This window comes from Patiria miniata, unplaced genomic scaffold, assembly GCF_015706575.1.
Source record: "Patiria miniata isolate m_02_andy unplaced genomic scaffold, ASM1570657v1 HiC_scaffold_24, whole genome shotgun sequence".
Taxonomy (NCBI): Eukaryota; Metazoa; Echinodermata; class Asteroidea; order Valvatida; family Asterinidae; genus Patiria; species Patiria miniata.
The window spans coordinates 4,538,146-4,565,826 of NW_024037063.1; the positions used below are offsets into that span (position 1 = coordinate 4,538,146).

Sequence of the window (27,681 nt, forward strand, 5' to 3'; positions counted from 1 at the left end):
TAGTGTTATGGTAAATCGTCCATGCAGCCACATATAGTAATTGATTTACTGCGGGAGAGGGGAGGGCTGGAGTGCATAATTTCTTTACGGGGGAGGGGCACTGAAAGTTTTTAATTTGTTTTTAAATGGGTGCCCGGGGAGGAGCATCAGGGGGGAGGGGGCATCCACTGGGGGCTGGCACACCCCGGTAGTTACGTCACTGGTGCAGTGAAGCCAATTTCGAACAAAAATGCATCATTATTATTATTTATTATCCACATCCAACTATCAGAAAAACCGCCAATTACAATAAATAATAAATAATTAGTGTGGAATAAAGCAATAGTATTTTTCGAACACAAAAATACGGCAGACATCTAGTCAAAATAGAGGACGCCATCAACGTCCAATAAACCACTTCAATCGATTTATTTGGAGCCTCGGTTTCAAATTCGCTTTCCTTCAAAAGATAAAGCAGGCATTCCGAAGTACTTTAACAAAAGGAATAGTCCTTGCCCATAGGAGAGTAACAAAATACACCCATTGTCATCAGTGGACTAAGGGATAAGATTGATTTTATTGTAATGAACTCTTTGTACTGTATTGACAAAACCTGACTTGAATTATTGGCGTCAGCTCAGGCAAACTTATCGAGTGCGCGTTCTTTCGATGCACCTCAGTTTAGAGAGGGGAACACAACCATGAAAGTTTAATACTTGACTTCATATTGGTAAGTTTTGTCCCAATAATGAACCGCTTGAGGCAACTGGTAGATTTCAGAAACGAGATAACATAGACCAGTGGTAATCTCAGGGGCACTTTTGTTGAAAATGTGCCCCATCATGACATTAAATCCTGAGATTGATGGGACTGTTCTTTTTTTTTTTATAAAGTACTACGTGAGATTGTTATGCTTCACGTGAAACAATCCGTACCAATTACTTCCCTGGCCCTGCGTGCGAAGATATATAAGGGGCACGGAATCGTGACATAATTTGCAATGATTGGGGCGGAAGACTATACACACAATGTTTTGTAACTAATTCGCAAATGTTTTTGCCTGGGTGTTGACGCACAAAGAGGGCGCTGTCCCTTTTGAATTTCACTCGGGTCAATGACCCAGGTGCTAGGTATGGTGCCAACAAAAACACGATGTTGTGGGCTCCTCAAATAGGACCGGGAATACAAACGCATGTGGAGCGAGTCCCTCTAAAGGGTGCACCCCTGCATTAAAATTCCCATAAACTCCATTGCTAACTTGCCCATACTTCAAAATTCTTTTAAAATACTCAGAACTCTCACATGTATTTAAGCTGCACAGAAAAAATGATGATCAACGTGCCATCTTTCATTTTCTTTTCATTTTTGGTGAAAATGACAATTGATTTTTCGAGGAATTCTCACCCAAAGAAGCCGACCCCTTTTTTTCCCAAAGCGGAAAAGTAGCCATCTTGAAAAACGATCCCTCCACAACATGGCAAAATTATAAGTATAGTGCCACTTTCGAGCCCAATTACATCCAAAATGCTTAGAATTGGAAGCCATATCTCTTCAATTCCCCAATTTAATGGCCCTCAAAACTGTCTAATAATATAGAATATTTTGAGGGCATAACTTTCATTCATGAGCTCAGCGGATGGGTTTAGGCCTATTTACCGGTGTCAGTGCACCCTGAAAGATATAGACCATCAGCCCCGGGGGTTTGGTTGGTATCAAATGAGGGGAATAATGCTCATTGTGATTTTTGGCAAGGCATGCACCCCTGCAGTTGGAAAATAAAATTATGTGATAACATTGCAGCGGTGGCAGCTGTTTAAGTGCTGTCACTTTAATAAAAAAAAAAATGGCGGCCAAACATGCTTGTTACCATTATAATTCATCTGGTAACAAAATTAGCGGCCATTTTGAAAACAATTAAATTGATAACACCAAAAAACTGACACCGCTCACACTGCAAAGCTGTCACAGATATTGGAACTCTAGATGTGCATACCTTGCCAAAAATCGCTATGACCATTGCCCCTTTTGATACCGGTGGCCCATTTTTTTGGGCCGATCCTGGTAGCTTAATAGGAGACTAGACGCACACGTCACAATGTATGACGATATAACTAAATATAACAAAATATTTACAACCGAGTCAGTTTCAAAATATCTCAGTTCACTTTTTAAGCTAATAGTCGAGTACGTATGCCGGCCCATAGAAAGCAATAAAGGCGAGTTGAAATTAAAGAAACCACATGCGGGTTTTTTGGGCATTACGACCAAAACAATGTAGAATGTAACGTTTTACAGGACAAAAAGCTACCTTTTCAATTCTGACAAAACATTGCTCCTTTTTTCAGTCTGCAAATAGCTTTTTATTGTAACGAGAAAGATAACAGATAAAATCTCTAGCGGTTCTTGGAAAAATTAAATTTCTAATGACGTGACAGAGCTTCGCCCAATCAGCTTACTGCTTATAATAACCTCTCGTTCCGACATTGTAAACGAAAGGGAACTGAGATACAACATTTGCAAACATCACAAAACCAAATGATCCAATTATTACGAAATACCTTACTGTATTGTTAGGGAGTGACAGTCAAAAGCATCCTGTAAAATCGTGGCTCCTGGTGTGCTGACATTTTCAAGAAAAAAATGCATTTTTCCAACGCTGGTCGGCCGACCAGCGTTGGAGAAAACGGGCTTATTTTCAAAAACTGCTCCTAAGTCTTTATATTTAGTTATTCTGCATTTCCTTTGCAACTGATTACACACCAGCGAAGAGGTGCAAGCCTGCCAGACTGATTCTCTGACCTTACAATTCCCCAAAGTCTACAAATTGCTCTGTTTCATCTCAATTGGGGTCAGGGAACCGGACTACAAGAACATGATTAGTTTTCTTGATTTTTCCAGCATCTACGAGCCCAAAACGTGAAACAAGTCAGTGTTACAATATTTGCTATAACATACTAATCATCCAAATCCATTTATTTCTGGAAATTGCAGCAAAAGCAAATGTTGTACATTCCCGTTCCCAACACGGTAAACGAAAGTTAATTGTCATGCGTGTATTATACAATACAATCTGATCATGAAGGATTATGTCATGCCCTCTTGGTGTTTGTTGATTTCGTCGTTCCATGGAGCTCGGTGGAATATAGCGGTCCTGTCCTTGTTGTCCATCGACTGGGTGGGATCGATTTGGATTTGCCTCTCTCATTAATTATGAATGACACGCCCCTTGCAAGGGAGATTTTAATGATGGGCTGGGGCATTTGTTTGCCCTTTGGTTGCAAAGGTCGCGTTACCGTCTTTGAAGAAGTGCTATAGGTGTAGTGGTACGAGCTCAATTCGAAAGAAAAGGACGAAGGGGTATGGGGGGCTATAATGGTAAAACACCTTTTTTTTCTTGGTGGATGAGGGTGAGCGTGGTCGGGTAGTGGGCGTAGTTTTACAAAATTCCAAAAAACGATGATTATAGGATGACAATTTAGTCCACAAAAAAGACAACCTGACGACTCTGGGGAAGAGCTGTCTCGCGAGACGACCACGAAACGACCACGACAATGACGACACCAGTGGTTTATATTTTTTCTGCGGCTGCCCGACAGTTGCAGGCCCAACAAACAATAAAAAAAAACCCAAGCAAACGCCCCAACAAACAACCCAATAACCCAACACCCCCCCAAAAAAAGCATTAACAAAAAAGAAACATGAAGCCCTGTTACCATAGCGATCAAATCTATTATTATCTGCGACAAACCGAATGCATTGTGCCTATACCCTTGTTAGATAACACAGCACTGATCGAAGCTAGAGGTATACTAAGACAACTTATTAGCCGGCGGCAAGACAGAAAACTTTTCTTCTCGAATCGATAGTTTTTTTGTGAAAAATTAACGAGGTCGGGAGTACAGCATTGGTCGATAGTTTGGCACAAAGAAAGGGGTGGCTTTTTAGGGGGGCTACATGCGGGGCCCCATCTTTGTCCTGTACAGAGAAGCTGGTTGGAGTTGTAGAGACGGGATCCTTCTCCCAGAGAAATAAATCTGGCTTTCTGTCTCACAGCGAAGATTTTGTTTTCTTTTGGATGGAACTTATTTCCAGTTGAAAAGTGGAATTCAGCTTACTAAGATGAGGTAAGTGTGGAGAAGTTTGTACTTACCCAAATCCCTGAACATTTTTTTTATTGTAATATTAAAGATTTGCTCCCAAGTTCCTTTCCCCAGAATACCCTCTGTAACAGCAAAGTACGCTTAGCAACTATAGTATACCAATATTCCGATTGATTTGTAAATGTTGCTCTGGTTTACCTTTTCGAAATGACTCGATTTTCGATTTTGTTATTCACTTCTCCCATCCTCCAAAATACTCAGGGTAATACTGTGCCGAATGACTACAGAAATGTTCGTAATTGTGTTTATGTTATTCTCGTTTACCCTTTTTTACCCGCCAATACAGCAAGAACATAATGACAGCAGGCATTTCGTCTGGGTATCAGAACGATGCCTTCGTTGTGATGCCTTCCGAGTCGATTCCACTACCAAACTACCATCAGAACAAGGCCCCGGTTGAGAGCAAACCCGCTGATGAGCCCGAGAAGGTGTGTACATCCTTTTGCTTTCTTTCACAAGTCTTTGCGCGAAGGCTGGTTCAAGAGTTGCATTCAAAGTCATCTCACAAGTCAAGTAGTCTTTACTATTATTCAAATGATAATAACATAAAGGCATATAAAACTATACAGGTATTCTTTGTCAGAGTTTATTTCATGTAACTTGTGTTTGACTTGTTAATTTACTTGCACTTGTTTGGAAGATTAAGACCATCTGCCGATTCAACCATTGACGATGGAAGAGAACGCGAATTTCGCTGCGATTTTTTTTTTCGGGAGGTCAAATTCGCCTCACATTGTCATCGCGAATGTTTTTTTTTTTAACTTCAAACTTGTTTCACATTCGCATGAAGTTTTATGAGGTCTTCATTTTAAAGCGTAGATAGTGAGGTGAAACGTAAACTCGAAGATCTTGACGGACGCGTTTTCAAACGAACAGCGGTGTTCGAAGCAGATAGAATGCCGTAACATAATTGCTCCGACCGTAGGCATTTTTTTCAAATCGGTATAAATCTCTTTTCAATTAACAGGATCAAACTCCGAAGACGTTCGGCGGGCTGGTGTCTGAATTCGCGGACAACACCACAGCACACGGCGTGTCCCGTATCGCCAATGCTTCATCCTGCATTGCAAGCTTCATATGGCTCGTCATCCTCTGTGCCGCCTTTTCTGGGTTCTTCTACCAAGGAACCAACCTGGTGCTGGATTTCTTCAGTTGGCCCTACGGCACAACCATCGATATCATCACCAATACCTCCGTGGATTTCCCAGCCGTGACCGTCTGCAACATGAACCGGTTGAGGCGCTCCGAGCTGAAGGGGACCCGGTTCGAGGGAGTCATCGCCGTGGACGGCGGTGTCACCGGTGGAGATAACGACTATTCTTGGTTTTTCGATTGGTCTTCCCAAGGGGATTTTTATACGCAGTTCCTTTCCAGTGCCGGTGGTGGAGGAGGGGGTGGTGGAAATAGTTCTGTCGGCGGTGGAGGTGGTTCTGTCGGAGGTGGAGGTGGTTCTGTCGGCGGTGGCGGTGGTTCTGTCGGCGGTGGAGGTGGTTCTGTCGGGGGTGGAGGTGGTTCTGTCGGAGGTGGAGGTGGTTCTGTCGGCGGTGGAGGTGGTTCTGTCGGCGGTGGAGGTGGTTCTGTCGGAGGTGGAGGCGGTTCTGTCGGAGGTGGGGGTGGTTCTGTCGGCGGTGGAGGTGGTTCTGTCGGAGGTGGAGGTGGTTCTGTCGGCGGTGGAGGTGGTTCTGTCGGAGGTGGAGGTGGTTCTCTCGGCGGTGGAGGTGGTTCTTTAGGAGGTGGTTCTTTAGGAGGTGGTTCTTTAGGAGGTGGTTCTTTAGGAGGTGGTTCTCTCTGGTTCAGTGATTTGGGCAACGACTTCAACTTCCAGTACGACAATTACTACGACTTTGGTACCGTGACCGGTGAGAGCGACTGGGACGGGTTCCTGGCTAATTCCAAGTCGGAGGACTTCAGTGACATCATCAATGTGGCCAATCCTACCAGAGACGAGCTGGATGTCCTGGGACATCAGGCCGAAGACTTCATCCTCCAGTGTACCTTCGACAGACGTAAATGCAACTACACGTAAGTACAAGTACCGTCCTTGGAATCGCATCCACCCGACTCCATTATCTTGTAAGCAGAAGGTCGTTCGCCCGAGTCCAAACTGAGCATTATGCTCATATTTTTTTTGTAATAACAAGGCAGTTTAATAAAACTATTTACCGAGTTTTGATCGAATACAACCATTTTTGCCAACTCAAACTTTGACGAAAGGATGAATTTGCGACGAGTACAATTTTAACGCGATATGTAGGCCTATATACGCGCACATTTGGGGCGCGCAGGTTGTATCTTTCAAACACAACTATTCGTTTCCCCTTTATTCGACATTCGACTTTTGTATCAGCTTTTTCGAATCCATACCCAAGCCTGTCTCCATTTTTAATGCATATACATTATGAAACTGTATGACGCTACCGCCAAAAAGGTTGAAACTCGGTCGGCAGAGCGCCAGCAGCGCAGGCCAAAGCTATACTTCATTTTGGATGTCGAAGGCTCACACCCTGCTCGAGCCACTTTTTTTTCTGTTCAATCAAAAATTGATTGAAGAAACCATTGTTTGTGTCTTTGTCTGCAGTGACTTCCACAAATTTCAGAACTCACAATACGGCAACTGCTACACGTTCAACCATGGACGCGATGAGGCGGTACGAACCACTAGCAAGTCAGGCTCCCAGTATGGTAAGTGTATATCGGCCTACCTAGAGTGACTGACTGATCTGATATAACATTGTTTGATATGGCCGTGACGAGTCTTCCTTCCACTATGGTAAAACGGTTCAGTTGATTCCCAATGCATTGGTCCCTCGTTTATATCTTCCCTGCCCATGGGAGGCGCCCTAAACACGGGAAACGCCCTAAACATGGGAGGCTCCCTTGAAGCTACAGTGACATTCATTGAACACGATTAGTTTTCCTTGAAAACATTCTCCAGTCACAAGTCAACCACTGGTTCGGTCACAAGTAAAGACGAACAACTTGATGCTCTTGTTACAAATCGTTAATTAAACAGCTTATTTGCCTTCGATAGTAAATGATTGGTCGATTTAATATTGTTAAAGACTAATTTTGTGAGGACATGTATAAGGACTTGACAACATCTCCGGTCATTTCTTAATACTTCTAGGTCTTCACCTGACATTGTTCATCGAGCAGCCCGAGTACGTTGGCTTGTTCACTCCCGAGTCTGGTGTCCGCATTGGCATCGATCACTGGGAGACAACACCACATCCGGAGGATAGTGGCATCACTGCGTCTACAGGACAGGCCACGTCTATTGCTATGAGAAAGGTACCAAGTCAAAGACTTAGTTGATGTACTACCGGCACTTTACATATCTATATTCTCTTAACCTTTTTTTTTCTGGCATGGAAGCTTGTTTGTCCATCCCTTGTCTTCGGTCTAAGACTTTACATTTGCTACCTTTCTTTACATCAGGTTTTTAATTATACTTTGGCAATCATACCAAAGATTCTGTTCCAAGCCCACAAGCCCAAACGTTTGGGCACAAGTAAGGGGAGAACGACGACAAAGGGAATACCTTCGTCACTTGGCCTGAACTGGTTGACGTGTGACTGACTTGTGATGAGCTCTGGGGACTTACTCTTGTTTTCCGATATTATCCATCACCAGAGTTTTATCAAACGCCTTGGTGGACGGTACAGCGAATGCACCACCGGAGAAGACACCGAGTTCGAATCAGACTTCTTTCAGTACTCCCCCTTGACCTGCAAGAAGCAGTGTGTACAGAACAACATGAAAGACCGCTGTGACTGCGTCTCCGACATTCTCCTGGACGGAGTTCAGTGCAGTTACCTCAACAGCACTCAGCGTAAGTATGGCTTTCTTTAGAAGAAGAAAAAATATCTCTCGACGGAATGAAATTAGACCATATAATCTGACAAACTTTGTTTTTAATTTTGCCGACAGAGCGGTGCAGACAGCTTGTAGAGGCTCTCTATGAAGACGACAAGCTGGACTGTTACTGCCCGGTGGCATGCGAGTGAGTATACATCACATATGCATCGTTATTTATTTTATTAGATGGAACCTCGGCCTCCTGCTTATTTGCCATGACCTGTGAGAACACGACAGTCTCTTTTTCATGGGTTCGATTCCCACCCGAGTTTAAGCTCAAAATCCAATTTCTACCGTACAATTTGTCAGAGCCAGATGGCCAGAGGAACAGAAGTACATGAGGTTTATTTGAAATCTCTTTTCCGTGCCTCTCGAAAAAAAAGAAGTAAGTTGACATGATAGTCCACATGCCTCGCTTGTCTGTTGTTGATTTTTTTTTTGGGGGGGGGGGGGGCGGGGGAGGGGTTCGCGACTCCTGGCTTAGTGTAGCACAGAAACGTCAGATTACTTTTTGTGCTTGCCTAACAGTTCGCTGCAATAATCTCCAACGAGTTTGTCTGTGTAATAATGGCTTCTTTGTTTTCTTTAACAGGGAAAATGGCTTTCAGACAAGTACATCCGTATCCACCTGGCCCTCTGAGAGATATGAGGTGAGTCTCACCTGGGATTCAAGGAACTCTTGTTAGACTTAGTCCGGAACTAAAATTGGAGTGATGTACAGAGCCGCAAGTCAAGAAATATGCGTATTTTTAATTCGACATCGACAAAGTCAAAGGTCACTCATCAATGTTTCTGCCACAAGAATTAAAGAGACCAGAAATTGAGTTTCAGGTTAAGAATTTCAGGTTAAGAATTGAGAATCTGTTAATATTTTTTTTTCCACAGGAACATCTTTATTCACGCGTGGCTCCGAAGAATGCTGTTGCTGCCAGGATGCTACAAGATGTAGAAACAACGAGGTAAGCTGGGGCTAAAAAAAGAAAACCCAAATGGCATGACCATTTTTCAATGAAGTTCTGCATGTAGCACTTTCAAAATCTAGGATAATTATGTGTTCACGCTCACAAAAAGGGTTAGTGTTCTTTCAGCAAACTGAAAGAACACTTAACCATTTTTGTGATCGTGGACAGAATTTTAAAACGATGTTTGTGTTTAAAATTCCGTAACTGTAAAGTACATGAGTAATCTGTATGATTCTTGTACTAAAAGAAAGCTTATTAATTGGGCTTCCATATCCAAGATTTTGAAAGTGCTACACGCAGAACTTTATTTGAAAAATGGTCCTGACATTTGGGTTTTCATATTTTTGACTCCCCCTGTACAGTACTTGTTACATATTGGTAAGAATAGGCTCCTAATAGAAGCAAATCTACATATGAAGTTATTTGGTACAAATCACTCAATCTACAGGAAAAATCTGGCACGTCTGCGTATCTACTTTGAGGAGCTGAATTTTCAGAGAGTGGAGCAATCTCCTAACTGGTCGGTAAGTTCACAACTGCTAGGAACTTTTTTATGATAATAATGATTATCACAATATAGTATAACTAGGATTGCAAAATAACTCTGATGGGTCCTTTCGAGACTGATAATATTTCCTTTGGCATTCTATGGAATTTTGCCTGGATACTTTTCTAGAATTATGGGGATTTGTAGGGACTCTAGGGAATTCTGAGGGTATTTGAATTACATGCTCATATTATTCTTCAAGGATTTCTTCCTTAATTCCTTTAGTTTTCTGACAGGATTCGTATAAGATTCTGATGGGACTTCACTTGAATTCCTATTGGCATCTAATGGGTTTATGATGGGATTCCTTGGGATTCAGTTTGGATTAGTCATGTTTCCAGGAAGAATGCCTGTCTCCTGAACAGTATGTTTTCCTTTTTCCTTACAGATTGATAGTATTCTTGGTGCCGTGGGAGGTCTGATGGGTTTGTACGTTGGTATCTCCTCCATCACCTTGGCGGAGATCATTGTTTTCATTTTGTCCCTCTTCAAGCAATGCTGTCGAACAATGCTGTGCATAAATAAAGTGCAGCCTTCACGCTAAGGCCATAAGAAGACAGAGATGAATATAGAGCACCGAAGTGTGCCACATTTCTGGTTCACGCGCATATAGTGTGCGAAGACATAAGATCGCGTACCAGCGTGTGAACCGTCAACTGATGGCAGACTTGGTACTCTATACATACATTGTACTAGGTTTTGGAACAGTATACTTGTCGACTTCTGTATACATTTTGAGAAATCCATCACACAGAGTATAGTCGAGTCAATCACAAGTCAATCACACGTCAGTCACACATCCATCACACATCCATCACAAGCCGATCACAAGTCAATCACAAGTCGATCACAAGTCGATCACAAGTCGATCACAAGTCAATCACAAGTCGATCACAAGTCAATCACAAGTCAAACACAAGTCAATCACATGTCCATAACAGGTCGATCACAAGTCAATCACAAGCCAATCACGACTCAATCACTAGTCAATCACAAGTCGATCACAAGTCAAACACAAGTCAATCACACGTCTATAACAAGTCAATCACAAGCCAATCACGACTCAATCACTAGTCGATCACAAGCCAATCATAAGTCAATCACAAGTTAAACACAAGTCAATCATACGTCCATGATCACAAGTCAATCAATGGTCAACAATAGTTCTTGCGCGAACTTGCCCCAATGTGCACATGCACAAAATGACGCAATATAAAAGGACCTGTGTGTTTGCTGCCAGAAAGCATCTCAAAAGTCTCCATTTGTTTTGATTTGTGATGACTTGATTGGACCACGTCACAAATTCTGTTTAATATACAAGGAAACAGGTGTTTCAAGGATTAATTACGATATTGTAATTTATTACTTCAAAAACAGCATTGCACAGAAACAAAATCAACATAACCTTCATGTATATTACTGTATAGAAATCTGACAGTGGCACAATGGAGTGGCTTTTTTTGGTTACAAAATTTGTTTTTGGATTGTGAGTGGTGGAATTTAACTTAAATATAAACTGACAAGATTTCGATCACTGTTGATCAAATTACTTAAACCTGAAAATCACATCTGCAAAGCTTAAATTTCTGCTGCAAAAAAAAACATGTGTTTGCATACTTAAACTATGTGTACATTTTTTGTTTGTGGGGAACATACATGGGCAGAACAAAAGGTCATCGTTTGCAATAGAATGTTGTTATTTGCTGTACATAATAAATACTTAACATTGAAACATTTCCAAATGTTCTTGAAAATGAATTTTGTTTACTTCAGCACAATTACAAATAATCAAATGTTTATTTTAAATGTTTGAAGCTCAATTTGTGAAAAATGAGAATTTGATAAGATTATTTTTTCCCCCACAATTTTGATGTATAAAAATGAGTGCCTTGAAGTTTGAAAGTCTTGCAAAGCGTGACGGTGTGTAGTTTGAATAAAGTAAGCACTGTGAACAGTTTTACAAAGTGTCAAAGGCATCTGATGTCATATACACCTGTTTTTTATTTTAAAAAGCAATCAGGCCTTATCATCCGACATGACATTCAAAACCTTTCTTTTTCATTGTCTGAGAAGTTACTAAATTATTTGTAAAGTTGGTTATGGGAACTCGATCTCATAATCTGGAATCGGTTCCTGACATCAGCGGTCGGGCACAGCCCAAGTGCACCAACAGATAGACTCTGTGCCTAGGTACTCCCACAACTGTGAAAATCACAGTTGAAAACTGACGCGCGGCCACAATCAATCCTTCACTGGCTCTCATGAGTAGTGCAACTCCAACACGGAGTCCATTAGATCAGCAGGGCAGTTCTACCTAGTCATGATGCTCATGGACCAAGACTCCGACCTGGTCGTACAGTTCTCCCGTCCGCCAGACCTGACGGGCGTAAACGACAAACGTCCGCACCCGATCCTTGATGGCACTGCCCAGTCGCTGCTCTAGGAACCAGACCGCTACGCTGATGAGCAACAGCCAGGACAGCCAGAGGGCGTAGTCCGTTTCCTCCGTCGCGACACTGGGGAGCGGCCCTAGCGTGTCTACTTCAGAAACTTGTATGGAGGTGTTGGGTTCCAGACCTAGTGTGTTCCAAAAAAAAATGATTTTGCAGAGAAAACTTGATATCAATTGAAGCTTCTTATAAACAAAACTATGAAAATTGTTAAATATGTTGATGAGCACCAAAAAATACTTTGCCTTGTAAATAAAGCTCAGATATTTCAGGTGTTTCAGAATCTTATTTTCAGCAAGGGTATCTTATCAAAACAAATGCTTCCACTCCTAGTGATTACTTTCCAAACAGACGAAAGAGATTCAGTTCTAAATTTAGTTGTGGGTTATGATGATGTTTACTTGAAATGTACTTATCCGCCACTATTTGACCACAGTGCATATTATGAGATATGTACACAGAAGATAATTCAATTAATCACATTGGTTAAGTAACCACGAGTTATTTTTGGAGCACAATCTGTATCAGATAAAGGGATTATTTCTAAATTTAGTAGGGATTTCAAATCGACCACTTAAAGGGGAATAATCCTCAGGCCAAGAAAAAAAAATTAAAAAGAGAGTAAGTATTTATCATTTTGATATGTAGGTTCAAGTGGATAAACAAAACACTGTGGACAAACTTCGATGTGTTTTGGACAGGATTAGGTGTAAAGTTGGGGTGGGACATTTTTTGCACATCCAGTTTGGAGTTTGTTTTTGTGTGTGTCAAGTACATGCACACAGAAACAAATTGAGAACAACTTTGGAAACATGCTATTTTTCAATTTATGTGGGTGCTCTATTTTCAAATTCTGGAAAAATGCTGGGTAAGGAAGCCTGAAGCAAGTTGATAACATTATCCGTTACGCTTCTCACCATGACCCATGACTTTTTTTTAGGGATTAAGATTAAATCTCCCCAATTAGAAGGGCAGTGAAGCATTATCAGTCATAATACCAGGATTAGAATATTGAGATTTATTAGGGTGATGTGGCATGCAGATAACTGACTACCACCGATTTAGGGGTGCTACAACTGAGCCTGCCAAAAGCTTTGAAATGGCCAAACTGCACAAAATGTCTGGTACAAGTCAACAAAAGGAAATTTTGTTTCAATTACAGAATTATACATGTACATTATCCTTAAGTCTCTGCTCCTTAAGTCTCTGCTCCAAATCCTTCAGGCAATTTTGTAAGATTTCGCAGAATTTTAGGAAATAGAGCCAACAAACCACTTCAAATCAGAAATGCTGTAAATAAAACTGGTAGTGGGCTTTTCAAATATGTGGTGAAGTAGAGGTAGTTTTAATTTTTTTTTAAATAGAAATAACTTTAGGACAGGGTTAAAAGACTGCCACAAACCTACCTGTAAAATTCTGGATGAACTGGCTGAAAACCTCGAAGGTTCTCTGCGAGTAGTTAAACCTCATGACTGGCTTGTTGTTATGGAAGAGCAACACATTTGGCACGGCAACAATGCCGTAACGGGTGTTCAAACTGTACAAGGGGTAAACATTTAATATATATATTAAGCTTAAACTTGACCATTCTATACAAAAGTGACTACAGTATACAAGAAATGATAATATTGCATCTTTTCTAAATGACACAAAATCAGGCCAACTTTACGCAGTCTTTGGCCCACACAATTCTCCAATATTTTCATGAGGCAGAGGCAAAGTCCTTAGATATTTCACCAGCCAAGTCTGAGGTCTCAATTCAATTTTAAAGGAGGCTTTTCTTTAACATTTTGCACCTGAGAGTGAAGCCAAGTGATTTTCAATTTGAAGCCTAAGAACTAGACTGGTACATTTCCAACTTTTGAGAAGATTGACCCTTCAGTAGTCTGGTGGCATGACTATGAAATGTGTGGATATAGACGGGGCACCGGATGTGTTTTTTTTGACACAGTTGATTGATACAGTACTAAAAGGGTGTTGGACTGCTTGTATCATGTGCCAGTCTATGTTTTTACTATGTTAAGTTTTGGGACTCTCACAGTATTGACATTCCCAAATTTTCGGACTAGTATTCACCTGTTATACTGAAAAGCATCGACGGCCAGCACCTCCAGATCTGGAAAGGCTCTCCCAATGGCATTGAAAGCTGGCGCCGCTTTGGCAGAAAACTTGCACCAGGGGGCGTAAAACATCACAAATGCGCAATAACCTCCAAGGGCGCTGGAGGAGTTCTCCTGGCCCGGCGCACTGTATACAGCACTCACCAACTCCATCAGTTCAGTGTTGTTGACAATTTTGACCTGTGCTGTTCTGTTTCCAGCCGGTCTTTGCATGCAGGGGTATTTTACTTTTCGACGCTGGGCCTCGTCGTTCTCAGTCGCGTTTGCATAGGTAAAATCGGGATGGGTGTACTGGATGCGGGTGTCAAGTGTCTTGTTCAGACTTTTCATGAACTGTTGGAATACCTCAGGTGTCATGTAGGATGCCAAGATTTGGATGTAATCAACAGGAACGGATGAGTCCTGAGCGGATAAAGTTGGAGCCTCCTGTTTTGTGACATCTGCCTCTTGCGTTTGCAGATTTATTTCAGCTTTCTTCTCTCCATGATGTGCTTCTATTTGTTCTAGTGTCTGTTTCAAAATTCTGTCATACAACTTCTCGTTTTCTAGTTCGTCTGATGTCTCAAAATGTGGGAGAACACTGTCAACTCTTTCTGTTCCTTGGACGGGATTCTCTGAAGGTAAAACCTCAATGCCCCCATCTACTGAAATTTCTCCACTTTTATCATGTTCTTCAGAGCTTACTAGGCCTATTTCTGTATTGATAAATTCAAAATAATCATGATAAATAATTGAATGTCGCACACAAAAAAGCAATCTGAAGAATATGTGTAAAGCATATTGTAAGTTAAACATAGGCCCCTATAAGAATGCTCAAAGGTACCATCATGATAGTACAGGCATCAAACTAAAGTAGAAAATCATAAATTAATAATAATATTGTTACAAATACAATGGATCATGGATGGTTACGTGTCAAATAAATGAAATACAACGATTAAACAAACATAAAACTTAAAAGAATGGGGATGGGTGGTCAGTGTGCACAAGTGGTACATACAGGACTAGTCTCAGATAAATAAAGAGACTATGCAAATATATTTGAGGGTTATTTGTGGACCATCTTTTAAAATAGTCAGTCAGAGTGCAGTTTGAACATATCTGTCTAGTACTAGTAGTATACAGTAGTACTTGTCCGGAAACTGGACAGGCAATTAGGCCTAAACCTAGCCCCATAAATGTGGCCTATTTACTGGACTGCCTCCGTAAACATAGGCCACACATCCACATGTACAAAAACGTGTCGATTTTGCCAAATTTTGATTTTCACATTTAGGCTTACTTTGAAGTTTTTTTTTGCTTAAGAAGCATTCTCACCCCCTATATAGGCTAAATCAGATAGTGCTGCCTTTTTCAGATGTCCATTTTTCGTGAAATTTCCAGATACATTTGCACACGTTTGCGTATCAAAATTTCAACATGAAATTTCACAAAAATTAGACATCTGAAAAAGGCAGCACTTTCTGATTAGCCTATATAGAGGGTGAGAATGCTTCTAAAGCAAAAAAAACCTACAAAGTAAGCCTAAATGTGAAAATCAAAATTTGGCAAAGTCGACACGTTTTTGTACATGTGGATGTGTGGCCTATGTTTACGGAGGCAGTCCAGTAAATAGGCCACATTTATGGGGCTAGCCTAGCTGGAGTTACCCAGCCCTGAGTTTTATCATTGGGTTGTACGCGGTGCATTTCAAACTATTGGATATTATTTATTCATTCATATAATTTCATGATTTGTACATGACTTTCACTTACCAATGATCAGACAGATATATGACAAATTCATCAAAAAGACAACTGAGAAACGACAGCGCAGCCTCTTCATGTAAGTCGCCATCTTGGTTTTCATGAACTTTGACACACAGGAGCCAGTTCAAGGTTCAATGAACTTTTTCATTGTCAAAATTCGGACCATGAACTGAAAGACCAAAATGTTATCGATCTGAAGAATCACGTTTTAGTTTCAGTCAGTATTTAAATTAACCTAATATTTTCCTTACGAACATGACGAAAATTTCAATAACATTATGATCTAATAAAGCAATGAACGAATGGAGCATGTAGCAGAAATTCGGTGGAAGGAATAAATTTGACAAGCAGACATATGCCGCACCTATCTCACGCGTTGAACCACCTGATTCACAGCCAGCCAATCACTCTCAACGACCTAGGCGATTAGGCTATCACAACAATTGGGCTTACGCCCTCTGGAATGCTACCGCTTATACAGCGTTTGGTTTAATACATACAATGTCAGTACAAAGAAAAAACATTTTTAGCATTGGGTATATGCTTTCTGAGTCAATAATGTATTTAAGAGTTATAATCAGTCATGTATGCACTCAGTTATTCCATGGTGCTAGTGTGAATTCCTAGCTCCATGGTTATTCGCGGAGATAAAAAAATCCAAAGGGAGTAGGAACCATTTATGTAATTTCTAAATGATAACTGTAATATGCTAATGAGGTCACCGCGTGACACGCACATGTCCTCATACTGAATCGACAAGGACATGAAGGATGAAGCACACAATCTCACACTGGACAAAGTCTAGTACTGCACAAGCGGATAATCGTTGTTAAGTGCGCAAGGTTAAAAAAAGAACATCCACTTTTGTGGACATTAAGCCAGCTGCCGGGAGACCAATCTTCAAAATCGGCAACACGTTGTTTGCAGCTGATCATCGGATGCAAGCTAGGGTACGCACTTAATTAAGCTTCGGCTGTGAATCGTTGCAAAAATTAACCATGGCTCACAGTGCTCTTCACTACACCGACAATTTCCCCTACGAGAACTATGAAGTGCTGGCAAGCTCAAACCGGTCCGTTTGGGACCCGGAGGGCTCGTATGAGTTCGAGAAGTTCGAGATGCGGGAAGTGGATGCCTCCCTGATGTGGTTCCAGAACAACTGGACCAAGTCCATCGTGTACAGCGCCTTGTACGCGGTCTTGATCTACTTCGGCCGAATTTACATGGAGAGCCGGCCCCGCTTCAATCTGCGTCTATGCCTGGTGATATGGTCTTTCTCCCTGGCCGTGTTTAGCTGGATCGGGGCCATACGGGTCTGGGTCTACACCATAGATTTCGTCAGGACATATGGCTGGAAGGCTTCAGTCTGCGATCCTACCCTCTACAAAGGGGTAGTTGGCTTCTGGTCCTGGCTCTTCGTCCTGAGCAAGCTCCCGGAGTTGGGCGACACTGTCTTCATCGTCCTTCGGAAGCAGAAGTTGATCTTTCTTCACTGGTATCATCACATCACAGTGCTCATCTACTCCTGGTATACCTATCCGCAACTGGTGGCCCCGTCACGCTACTTCGTCTTGATGAACTTCTCCGTGCATTCCTTGATGTACACCTACTATGCCCTGAAGGCATCCAAATGGGTCAGCATCCCTAGTTGGGTCAACATCGTCATCACATCACTGCAGATAGCGCAGATGTTCGTCGGATGCTTCGTCAACGGTTACGCCTACTCCATCCGGAATAATGGTGGTTTCTGCGCTACGACCGATGCTAATCTACGAGCATCATTCCTGATGTATCTGAGTTACTTTGCGCTCTTTGTACATTTCTTTGTTGAGACTTACGTCTCAAGCAAGAGGAGGCAACGTGACCCTCTGGCGGAGAAAACCCAAGCTCAAAAATCTCTGCAAGACTCAAATGAAAATATGAAAACAGAAAAGAAAATCAATTAAACTGATCATTTTAAACCGTCCATTGACCTACTTTCATTTTAAGAAGAGGATAAGCTGTGAATATTGAATGTTCAAATTTGTTTATGATCAGTATTTGTAGAATGTTCAGTAATAATTGTTAACATGTATTTTATATGTTACATATAGATCCTGTGCATAAAGGCAGCCATCTTTGGGGTTGTTTTTCAGTAACAAACAAGGAATGGACAAATTTATCATGCACATAATAAAGAGTAACACCAAAGATGGCTGGCATTCAAAGGGTAGATAGGATGTGACCAATTCTGCTCATCAGTTCTGCAATTATTGGACCAGGTCGTACATAAACAAAATCATTGGTACTCCAGGAACTAAAGTTGAATTAATGAATCTCTAAATTTGTTTAACAATTTTAGTATCAGGTTCACATGACAGAAATTTCCGTGCATATGCCAAAAGGGGCATTCGCCCTCAATTTTATAAAATTATGTCAATGTTAAATTCTTAGATTAGGTGACATGCACTTTAATCCATTGTCTACCTGTAGTATTAGTGTTTGCACATTCTAAAAGTCCTCATGTTTCTCAGAACTTAATATAAAAAAAATCTAGCTTATTTTTGTTTCAAAACATATGACTTAAAATCAAATCAGCAGCTTAAAAAAAAATGCAGCTCCAAAAACATTTTGGTAAATTGAATGTTTGTAAAATACTGTTATTGTGATGGGTAAAAGACTGTGCTTTAATAAAAAGAAACACTCGAGCATTCATTGCGTTCAAAATTATTAATTTTTTTTGGATGCATTCAACACATCAGCCATACAGAACTTCTTTATCAGTTGAGTCATGAAAATGAAACTAAGTGATTTATGTTTCCTTGTTTTGAATTTGTGTGACAATGTTATACTTAGAAGTTTTGTATATTTATAATTTGATGATAATTATTGCAATCTGATAACCCAGGTTTTTCACTTCAGGGTATTCATTTTTTTTCCACATGTGCAGCTCAAATATAGTTGTAATGTAATGACTTTGAGAATTAAATGACAGATATATTTTCATGTTATAATTGGTATTAGACATTATAGGAAGTAAGGTCAGTGATCTGTGGCATGAAAAAAAAAGAGACGGAAATTTCCCCATCCAACCAAACATTGGTCTGGTTTCACAATCAGTCTAGTACAGTTGTACTGGATTTCAAGTCAGACTATAGGGAACCAGCCTGAGGCAAGATGGCCGCTTCAAAGCGGAAGCTTAACCTTTTGCACCACTTCCTCTAACACAATGTGGCTTTGATTTCTCAGTTTAAGCTCAAGTTCACTTTTGTGAACCCTGGAACACTTGAGCCTCCAGCTTTAAATTGTTAACAGCTGAAGCCAGCTAACCATGGTTGTCATGGTTGTAAGTTCAGCTGTTCTCAGTACAGTCGACTCTCCTTAGTACAAACTCTGTTAATACAAAATTCTGGTTATTACAAACATAAAGCCTTGGTCCCAACTGTGCATTTATATGCACAATGAACGGGACTGATGTTCCTCTTAATACAAAATTCTGATATAACAAACAATTTGGCTAGGTCCGAAAGAGTTTGTTATAACGAGACTCGACTGTATATAGTATGCAGTACTATGCTCAAACAATACCCCACATCTAGCTTAATGTCTAAGCAGATTTTGTTCTATGTATAATCATGTAGCTATTACATGTAGATAAATGTCAAAACATGTTTCCACACTTGTATTGATTGTTGATATTATAAACTGATTTATTTATTATAGTAAAAAGTACATAATGTATTACACCTGATTACTGTTGCAGCATGTGAGCTGACTGATGAACACAACTAAGATTGTATCAACAACAAAATATGATATTTTTTGTTTCAGTATTTGTGTTTATTATTCATACTGACTTACAAAAAAATGATCAGTCGTTGATATCGATTGACAGTAAATTCTGATTCTGATTTTGATTATGATTAAATAGCCTACAGCATTTGAGCATATAATTACATGGTACTGTTGCAGTGGCTTGATAGATACACATTGCCTTGATGACAGGCTATATCATATTACTAGTTCAGGATTCAGAACGTGCAGAATATTTATGAAGTATTAAAATATTCTAAATTATGGCTCTGGCTTGCTATCCTAATTATCATGTGTGGCTGCATCGTGCGAATCGAGGGCTAAAAACATTTGCATTCTGCTGGCTAAAAAAAAATCTTTGCATAAACAAAATGAAATCAGGTCTATAAAAACATTGGCAACAAAGCAAAGAATCCTAGATATTTATTGACTTAATGTCAAGTGATATTAGTGTATTAGGTGATATGGCTCGGTCTGGCCCTATAATTAGGCTGGAAATTATGTTTCTGCTGTGTGATGTGATAGTAATATTGTATGCTCTATCAAATTGTGTAAATTTGGTTGTAAAAGCTAAATTTACATAAGAACTGTTTCTCTTTACAAAAAGAATAATATTTGAAGTTGCTTGTTTTTACACGAATGTCAGCTTTCTTCTCATGGGTATATGTTTTAGTGTACCTAGGATAGGAAATATTCTTTAAAATATTTTTAACTTATGTTGTCATAAAGTGATTCACTGACATGATGCACTGAAAACTATTTTTGTGCATTCTAAAATTGCCAAAAATATGAAATTATTGATAATGTATTATACACGTTGGAAAACCACAGTTTTAAGTTGCTTTCCGTTTTGCAAAAATAGTCATTGTTTTTCTTAGTCATGACCAGTTATCTGTTGTTCAAACCCAAAAGGAAATGAAAGTGTGTTTAATGTAAGTTGTAAATCATGAAAATAATTCATATTGATTTGTTGAGAAGGTCCCTGCCAGGGACTGAAACTAAAAGTAATCAATGAACATGACATTTTGAATTATTCATGATCCAACGAGGCCTGCAACTTGCTTACACACAAAAATAAGACATGATGTTGGACCATACATATTTGTTATAATGTAATGCCTATTTAGACAAATCCAAAATTGCCAATTTGTCCACTAATTTTAGTTGAATATCTAATTATGAATATAATTTTGTACAAGTGGATTTATAATAATTATTATTACATGTACATTTTACTATATGAGCAGTACTGGCCTTGTATCAGGTGATTTATCTATATATACTAGCGATATGATGTTTGCCTATATGTTAAAATGTAAAGATTAGATCAGGATTAATTTATAAAAGTTTAACGAACCTATGTTGGTGGTTAGCAGCGTTTGCAAGGCCGTATTATGTCAACCTCATAAGTGGATTAAACGTGTTACTGAGCTTTATGTCAAGTGATGAAGTTTATCGTCTTTTCTGTTTAACTTTCGTGTATCTCTTTCAACCTGTTAAATCACAATGTAGGCACGTGACAGTGAAGCCAAAAATGAGTGGCCTTTTTCCAGATTCCGAGTGAGGTTAGTGAATTTGTAGCATTAACTTAAGTTTTCATTGAAGACGGCAGGACATGATGACAAATCGGATAAGGGCAGGGGTAAAATGACCAAGTTGGAAGTGATAATTTCATTTTTGAGTGCCGCTGTCGTATGAAAATCAGACTCTTTTCCCCCTTTATTGGTTAAACCCTCTCACGTGACCGGTCCCTCTCTTAATTATCTATGCATGAGCATGCGCAATACCACCAATGAGTCCGTATTTCATAAAACCTAAATTCATGCTACACCGCCCTTCCCCGACTCCGCCCCTCCACAAAGCAACTTAATTGACTCTGAATACGAACAGCGACAGTAAACCAGTTCAGTTTTTAAATTGTCTCTTTCAAAATGGAAATTTCACTTAAAGCATAAAATTGACGTCTACCTTTCAGATAAAAGCAGCTAGCTGTGCGTTTGGAATGGGGCAAGGTCACTTTTGTGTGAAGAAATCAATCACTCCACACAAAATGATACAATCCGTACGTATCTGATGGAAAACTGTTCATGCGTGTTTGCATTGCACTGTGTCTATAATTTCATCTTGATTGTATCGAAGACAATCGCCCGGCAGGTCATACGAACATACACGTGACCGTGGACGTGTGGTTTCATATAGTTAATCTTTGTCAAAGCGAATGTTTAAGGACAATTTCATTACCGGCACAGAAAAAGACACAAAACCGAATTAAAAAAATTGCAATCCTTGAAAATGCACGTTTTTCGGTCCCATTTAACCCTATTTTTAATTTTCGTTTTTCCATTTTCAAGAGTATTTTTGTGCTTTTTTGTTTTTATGCTAATGCCATTTTCCATATTCATGAGCAAAGGTGTGATGTCATTTCAGGCAGAAACCTCGATGTTACAGGTATTTCAGCCTCAAAAGTTGCCAGAATTTTGGATACACTGTCGTAATTTTTGTTTTATTTGTTGTGTCAGTACATGAAAGGATGCCAATGAGCAAATGTTTCTTCCAAATGTTTTCAATGAGAAAATTTTGGGTTCACGATTTGAACATAAAAAGTTTTGCAAAACGTATGTTCAAAAGAAATATAAACTTCATGGACCCTTGAAGATTGGATTTTTTTCCCCTCTTTCGGCATCACGAGGAAAAAAATATTCAAAATTCGAAGATGCGGCAATTTTGTACCCTCAAAAATACACTAGCGCCATCTAGCGGTCTCTTTTGTTCCATTTACCAAGGGGCGTCATGTTAACTTAATGAGTTGAGAAGTTTTCGCAAAATGCATTGCCTACTTACAATATTTTTATGAATTGATAGTTAATCGATATTTTATCAAGACATCTGATGATGTCTGTCCACAGATGGGCCTTATGCAACTTGTGAACTTTGATTTGTGACGTTGGCATTCAGTTCACTGAATAAAATATGATGCCAATGGAGCGGTTTGACAATAGGTTGTGTGTGTATACCCCCACCCCAGATCGCCATTGTGCAAGTTGATCTAAAGATATAAGATATGTTTCAACTGAGTAAATATGTGGTAGGTGGTCTGCAATCCTCTATATATATGTATGTAAATGCGTGTGACGAACAGAGGTCAAGTTCAACTTGATAAAAACACAATTGAGCAACTTTGAGAGCGATTTCGAAAGTCTGGCTCCCTCAAAAAGTAGCCACAGATAGTGTGCAATGTCAGTTATACGATGTAATGTGAGGGAGGATGGGCAAAACAGATGAAGAATCTTGATGGGTGATAAAACATTTCTTTCTCTTGAAATTCGTCATTCACCATCACAATCATGTAACGTATGTTTAAATTTTGCCAGAAAAACAAACATGCATGGGATGGGGGTACCTTGCCCTTGGCAACACGTTATGGGTTTATCAACTTCTTTTTTAACCTGTGGTTGAAAGTCCATCAGACCATGCAGCCGTGTTTTCTGAACTTTATCTCAGTCAAGTGGGCCAAAATTATCTGAAAACAATCTAGAGTCACTGACGAAAAGGTTATTGGAGTAAAAGTGAGTATTTATTACGTTGCTTGCTGGGATTGACATCTACTGGAATCTTGCCAGACTTTTTCCAAGGGGAGTTGGGGGTGGGGGTGAGGGTTGCAGCCTGAACTTATAAAAAAAAAAAAAATGAAGTGGGAATGTATTTTTTATATTGGCGCTACATTGTACTCATTGGGCTCATAAAATCTTCCTAAAATAAGGGCATCTCAGCTCCGACTCTATTAAGTAGGCTTTATACAGCTCGATCCTGCGATATCAACGGCTGATTTAAACCATCTTTATCCTCGCATTTACTCCTTAACGGAGAGAAGCAATGTGAGAGGAGTGTCTTGCCCAAGGACACAAGAACTGTAACTCTGAAGGCTGGACTCTCGAACCTATCTTAATTGTAACCAATTAGCTCGTAGGATTTTTTTCCTTATTCGGCACGTACACTACACTCAACCAAAAAAGAAAATACCCCTTCCAATACTTTTTTTGTCTAACACAAAAACTACTGAGCACATCTCGCTCAAAATAATAACGACTAATCAGTACAGAAATGTTATAGCAATCCAGCCATACTCTCTATAAGTTCCAAAACAGTGATAAGCGTACGAATGTATGCAATATATGACAAAGTGATACCGAAAAGAAATGCACTTTTGTATACGTTCAGGTTGTGGTTCACACTCACCTAATTGCACGTATACAAAAGTACAACTTTTTTTCGGTACCATTTGTCATAAATTGCATAATTCTGTACACATTTTCACTGTTTTGGGCCAAACAAAGAGAATGGCTGGATTGCTAAGGAATTTCTGAGCTGATCAGTCGTAATTTGAGCAATATGTGCCCAGTAGTTTTTGAGTTAGATAAAAAAGTATTAAGGGCGGACTTTTTTTGGGTTGCTTGTATTTAGAGATCATCAAAAATGTAATGAAAACGCATGGGTCGCTATACTTCAACATTCAGACAACATGAGCCAAAACATCCTTATTGTGAATACTGAACACTTTGCTGACAACATGGAGGAAGGTTCCTTCCTCCATGCTGACAACAAACATTTCCCACAGAGGAACTTGACATCTTTCTCCCAAAGAAAATAATCGTGATTGGAATCATTCTTCACGCTCCATGGGGTGTTACAAACTGATCGAGAGGGGGCGCTGCTCGAAGTTAAAGAGAACACATGGAACTTGAAGGGTGCTCCCATTTGCCCTGCGGGGCGTAAACGTCAACCCATAAAAACGTCTTAAAACGACACAGTTTGCCAACTAAGGCAGCAATTGCACAGAAAAAGAATAAGGAAACAGTGCTGACCAAATCATGCAAAAGTATAGAAAGATTTAATGAAGTTCATGTCAAGTCAGAAATGCACCGAATAGAATCAAGACTACTAGAGCGCCGAACAGGAATCAAGACTACTATACGGTTGTTTGACCTGATCACCGTGAGGTCATGCGTATCCATAGCTACTAGCGCCATGGTTTCATACACGTCACACATGACGCAGTTCTCAGCAAACTATAATAATACATTCTCTTTAATTACGCACGAACCTATAACGGAAGTTCAAAGTCAAAAAATTATCAATTATTAGACTGAGTCATTCAATACATGTATTTCCATGTGCAATGTTAGGGTGTGATCGTGTATTTTATTGTTCATTGAGGAGGTGTGGTCATTAACTGACCAATCAGGAACTAGAGTCACACGTATTACAGCTCAACAGCCAATGGCAGCGCTGTATGCAAATCACTCTGGCTGTTACAGTAATTATTTAGAAGCCCCCGATGAAAGTGCAAGGACCGTGATCCATCCGGCGAATCGATGGTCCAACATCACGTGGTAAAACAATCGTTAAAATCAGTATTAACCTTTATTAATGGTTGGTTTATACTTCCTGCAAAGGCAAAAGCGAAAATAAAAATTCATGACATCAGTTATTGTATTCTGACGCCGTTGGCCCGTAGAATTCACTTCGTTCTTTCGTTCTGTACATGATGAAAAGCCATTCATGGGTGATAAAGATTAAAATATTCAGTTCACACTGGACAAAGGACTTGTTCTGCAAGTCTACTTATTGATAAGTCAGGGAACCAGACAAAGTCGCATGCCTCGTGATCCATGCAAAAACAAGGCCGACGCTGATCGGATCATAAAATGTTTATCACTCAATAATTCTGAGAATGACATCGAGAGACTTGGAGCATGCTTGGAGTGAATGTGAATGGAAAATTCTGGCGCTGTCTTTCATTGATTCATGACGTAAGTTGATTTCATATAAATCGCACGACTAAAGTGTACAATAGAAGCAGTTGGTGCAGTCGATGTCGGTTCTTTCAAAGGAAATTCCTCCATGGTGAGAGCATGCATGTACATGTATCCGATTCTTCCTATGATCCGACCAATTTTTCCGGGTCAGTGCACGCCATATGATAATAAAGGAGTCCAGCAGTGTATGCGGAGGGAGTAACTGCAGGCGACAGAACAGCCCCAGCGGGGAGCCGGCAAGAGATGATGATGATGAGGTAGACAATCGCGCGCCATTCACAAACACACTGCACACCGTATACCTCGTGCTCCGTTTGATTGTTACATAATCGTACGTGTTTGTAATACACATGTTGGACGATTATGATGTGCATATAACACTGTTATGCATGCGCTGAAATGTTTGTATCGTTTTGATGACAGTAGACAGCAACTTGATTGAACTTTGAAGACATATCCAGACTGATTCGGAAACTGTTTAATCTTCACTGTCGTCCTGTGTTTTGAATAGCAATGGAAGGCTTTTCTCAAAATCGCTTGGAGGATGTCGTCATCAACTCCACGCTTCGCTCTTTCCAGCCGGCCATCGTGTTTGAATTTGAGCGAGACTTCAAGGCCGAGGAGGCCATCTTCTGGTTCCGGAACAACCGGCAGTTCTCCGTGTTGGTTAGCGCCGTGTACGTGGTGCTAGTCTTCGCCGGCCGGTGGTTCATGTCGTCCCGTACACCGTATGATCTCCGTATTCCCCTGGCCGTGTGGTCCGCGGGGCTAGCGGTGTTCAGCTGGGCGGGCATGTTACGGCTCAGTGCCGAAACTTACCATGTCTTCCGTACGTACGGCTGGCATGCTTCCGTTTGCGACCCGGGTGTCTACCAGGGAACCACGGGCTACTGGGTCTGGATCTTCACGCTCAGCAAGCTCCCAGAGCTCGGAGATACTGCATTCATCGTCCTCCGTAAGCAAAACCTCATCTTTCTCCACTGGTATCATCACATTACTGTGCTCATGTACTCGTGGTACTCCTACTCACAGATTGTCTCCTTAGCCCGTTACTTCGCCGTCATGAATTACACCGTTCACTCCTTCATGTACTCGTACTACGCCATCAGAGCCTCACGGCTCATGCGCATTCCCAGTTGGATCGGCATGCTGATTACGTCACTACAGATCACCCAGATGCTGGTGGGATGCGTTGTCAATGGTTACGCCTACTCCCAGATGAAGAGCGGAGGTACATGCGCCACCAACGACGAAAACATGCGAATGTCCTTCTTGATGTACTTCAGCTACCTCCTTCTTTTCGTGCATTTCTTCTACGAGAGGTACATGTCCAAGCCCCGTCCGGTGAGGGAAAAACGAGATTGAAGGGGAGCAAAGACGAGATTTTGCGAGAAAAGGGACTGTAAACCTTACGACCCATTTTAATTCTATAACAAGTACACCTTACTTCAATCACAGTGTTGTGGTTTGCTTTCAAGATGTGTTTATGCTGTAGTTATGCCGATTTACAAAGATAATTCGGGATTTTGGTATTATAATTAATATTTTGAAAATATTTGTGATTTATTTTTGAAAACAAGGACGATAAAAGATTAATTGTTTTAATGGAAAGATTTCCATATACGAAGTTCACTAATTTTCCTCTGTATTGACTAACAAGCCCCCAGATAGCAATTTCATGTCATCAAAGTCAATTTGAGCAGTGAGAAAATACAAGCATTTTCTTATATTAGAAAACACTTCGAATTTTTCAGTCCAATCTCATAGGGTTTGTACACAGGGTGTTGAGTGAACTTCGTATATGGACATCTTTCCGTTTTTATTTCTGAAAGTCGAATGACAATTGTGCAGTATACTGCCGAGTCAAGAAATCTGAACCTATATATTTTTTTCTTAAGAAAAGACAATGCACAAAGTACCCTGTGGTAAATTTAGTAATCATTATAAATGCGACAACAAAATGTAGTAAAGGATTTTTTTTTTACTTTTCATAAAAAAATGCCCGATAGTAAACTCGAAAATGCTCAGTTTTTATTAAGCTACAATGTGCAAAAGTATAGAAAGATTTAATGAAGTTCATGTCAAGTCAGAAAAGCACCGAAAGAGAATCAAGACTACTAGAGCGCCGAACCGGAATCAAGACTACTATACATTTGTTTGACCTGATCACCGTGAGGTCATGCGTATCCGCAGCAACTAGCGCCCTGGTTTCTAGCCCGACTGCGTCTGGCCGTACAGTACTATCGCAA

At 40.3% G+C, this 27,681-nt stretch overlaps 4 protein-coding genes across 6 annotated transcripts; 3 read left to right on the plus strand and 1 right to left on the minus strand.

Moving 5' to 3' along the window:
• The first annotated feature begins 604 nt into the window (after positions 1-604).
• LOC119731823 lies at positions 605-10,393 on the plus strand. Of its 3 annotated transcripts, XM_038205097.1 has the most exons (12): positions 3,696-4,103; positions 4,426-4,567; positions 5,107-5,794; positions 5,837-6,161; positions 6,718-6,821; positions 7,267-7,430; positions 7,773-7,971; positions 8,070-8,142; positions 8,590-8,647; positions 8,883-8,956; positions 9,408-9,483; positions 9,895-10,392. In XM_038205097.1, the coding sequence occupies exons 1-12, from the start codon at positions 4,099-4,101 to the stop codon at positions 10,048-10,050; spliced, it is 2,064 nt and encodes a 687-aa protein (XP_038061025.1). In that variant the 5' UTR covers positions 3,696-4,098; the 3' UTR covers positions 10,051-10,392. The 3 variants fall into 3 exon arrangements, with proteins under 3 accessions (XP_038061024.1, XP_038061023.1, XP_038061025.1); XM_038205096.1 differs by lacking the exon at positions 3,696-4,103 and adding an exon at positions 605-709 and having other exon boundaries at positions 5,107-6,161; positions 9,895-10,393; XM_038205095.1 differs by having other exon boundaries at positions 3,695-4,103; positions 5,107-6,161.
• A 444-nt stretch (positions 10,394-10,837) lies between these two features.
• Positions 10,838-16,182, minus strand: LOC119731825. Its single transcript, XM_038205098.1, has 4 exons — positions 15,831-16,182; positions 14,033-14,771; positions 13,363-13,493; positions 10,838-12,083 (listed from the first exon to the last, which is right to left on the minus strand). The coding sequence occupies exons 1-4, from the start codon at positions 15,922-15,924 to the stop codon at positions 11,821-11,823; spliced, it is 1,227 nt and encodes a 408-aa protein (XP_038061026.1). The 5' UTR covers positions 15,925-16,182; the 3' UTR covers positions 10,838-11,820.
• Positions 16,183-16,551: 369 nt separating this feature from the next.
• LOC119731826 (elongation of very long chain fatty acids protein 6-like) lies at positions 16,552-19,049 on the plus strand. The gene has a single exon (XM_038205099.1). The coding sequence runs from the start codon at positions 16,823-16,825 to the stop codon at positions 17,768-17,770; it is 948 nt and encodes a 315-aa protein (XP_038061027.1). The 5' UTR covers positions 16,552-16,822; the 3' UTR covers positions 17,771-19,049.
• Positions 19,050-24,470: 5,421 nt separating this feature from the next.
• LOC119731939 (elongation of very long chain fatty acids protein 6-like) lies at positions 24,471-27,112 on the plus strand. Its single transcript, XM_038205243.1, has one exon. It carries the CDS (start codon positions 25,946-25,948, stop codon positions 26,795-26,797), a length of 852 nt encoding a protein of 283 aa, XP_038061171.1. The 5' UTR covers positions 24,471-25,945; the 3' UTR covers positions 26,798-27,112.
• The last annotated feature ends 569 nt before the right edge of the window (positions 27,113-27,681 follow it).

Coding starts and splice junctions, on each gene's coding strand:
- LOC119731825 (XM_038205098.1), bottom strand. CDS start 15,924: ATGAAAACCAAGATGGCGACTTACATGAAGAGGCTGCGCTGTCGTTTC. Junction 14,772..15,830: donor ATATATCTGTCTGATCATTG/GTAAGTGAAAGT, acceptor TTATCAATACAG/AAATAGGCCTAGTAAGCTCT. Junction 12,084..13,362: donor GTTCATCCAGAATTTTACAG/GTAGGTTTGTGG, acceptor GGAACACACTAG/GTCTGGAACCCAACACCTCC.
- LOC119731939 (XM_038205243.1), top strand. CDS start 25,946: ATGGAAGGCTTTTCTCAAAATCGCTTGGAGGATGTCGTCATCAACTCC.
- LOC119731823 (XM_038205095.1), top strand. Junction 8,957..9,407: donor CAAGATGTAGAAACAACGAG/GTAAGCTGGGGC, acceptor CTCAATCTACAG/GAAAAATCTGGCACGTCTGC. Junction 9,484..9,894: donor AGCAATCTCCTAACTGGTCG/GTAAGTTCACAA, acceptor TTTTCCTTACAG/ATTGATAGTATTCTTGGTGC.
- LOC119731826 (XM_038205099.1), top strand. CDS start 16,823: ATGGCTCACAGTGCTCTTCACTACACCGACAATTTCCCCTACGAGAAC.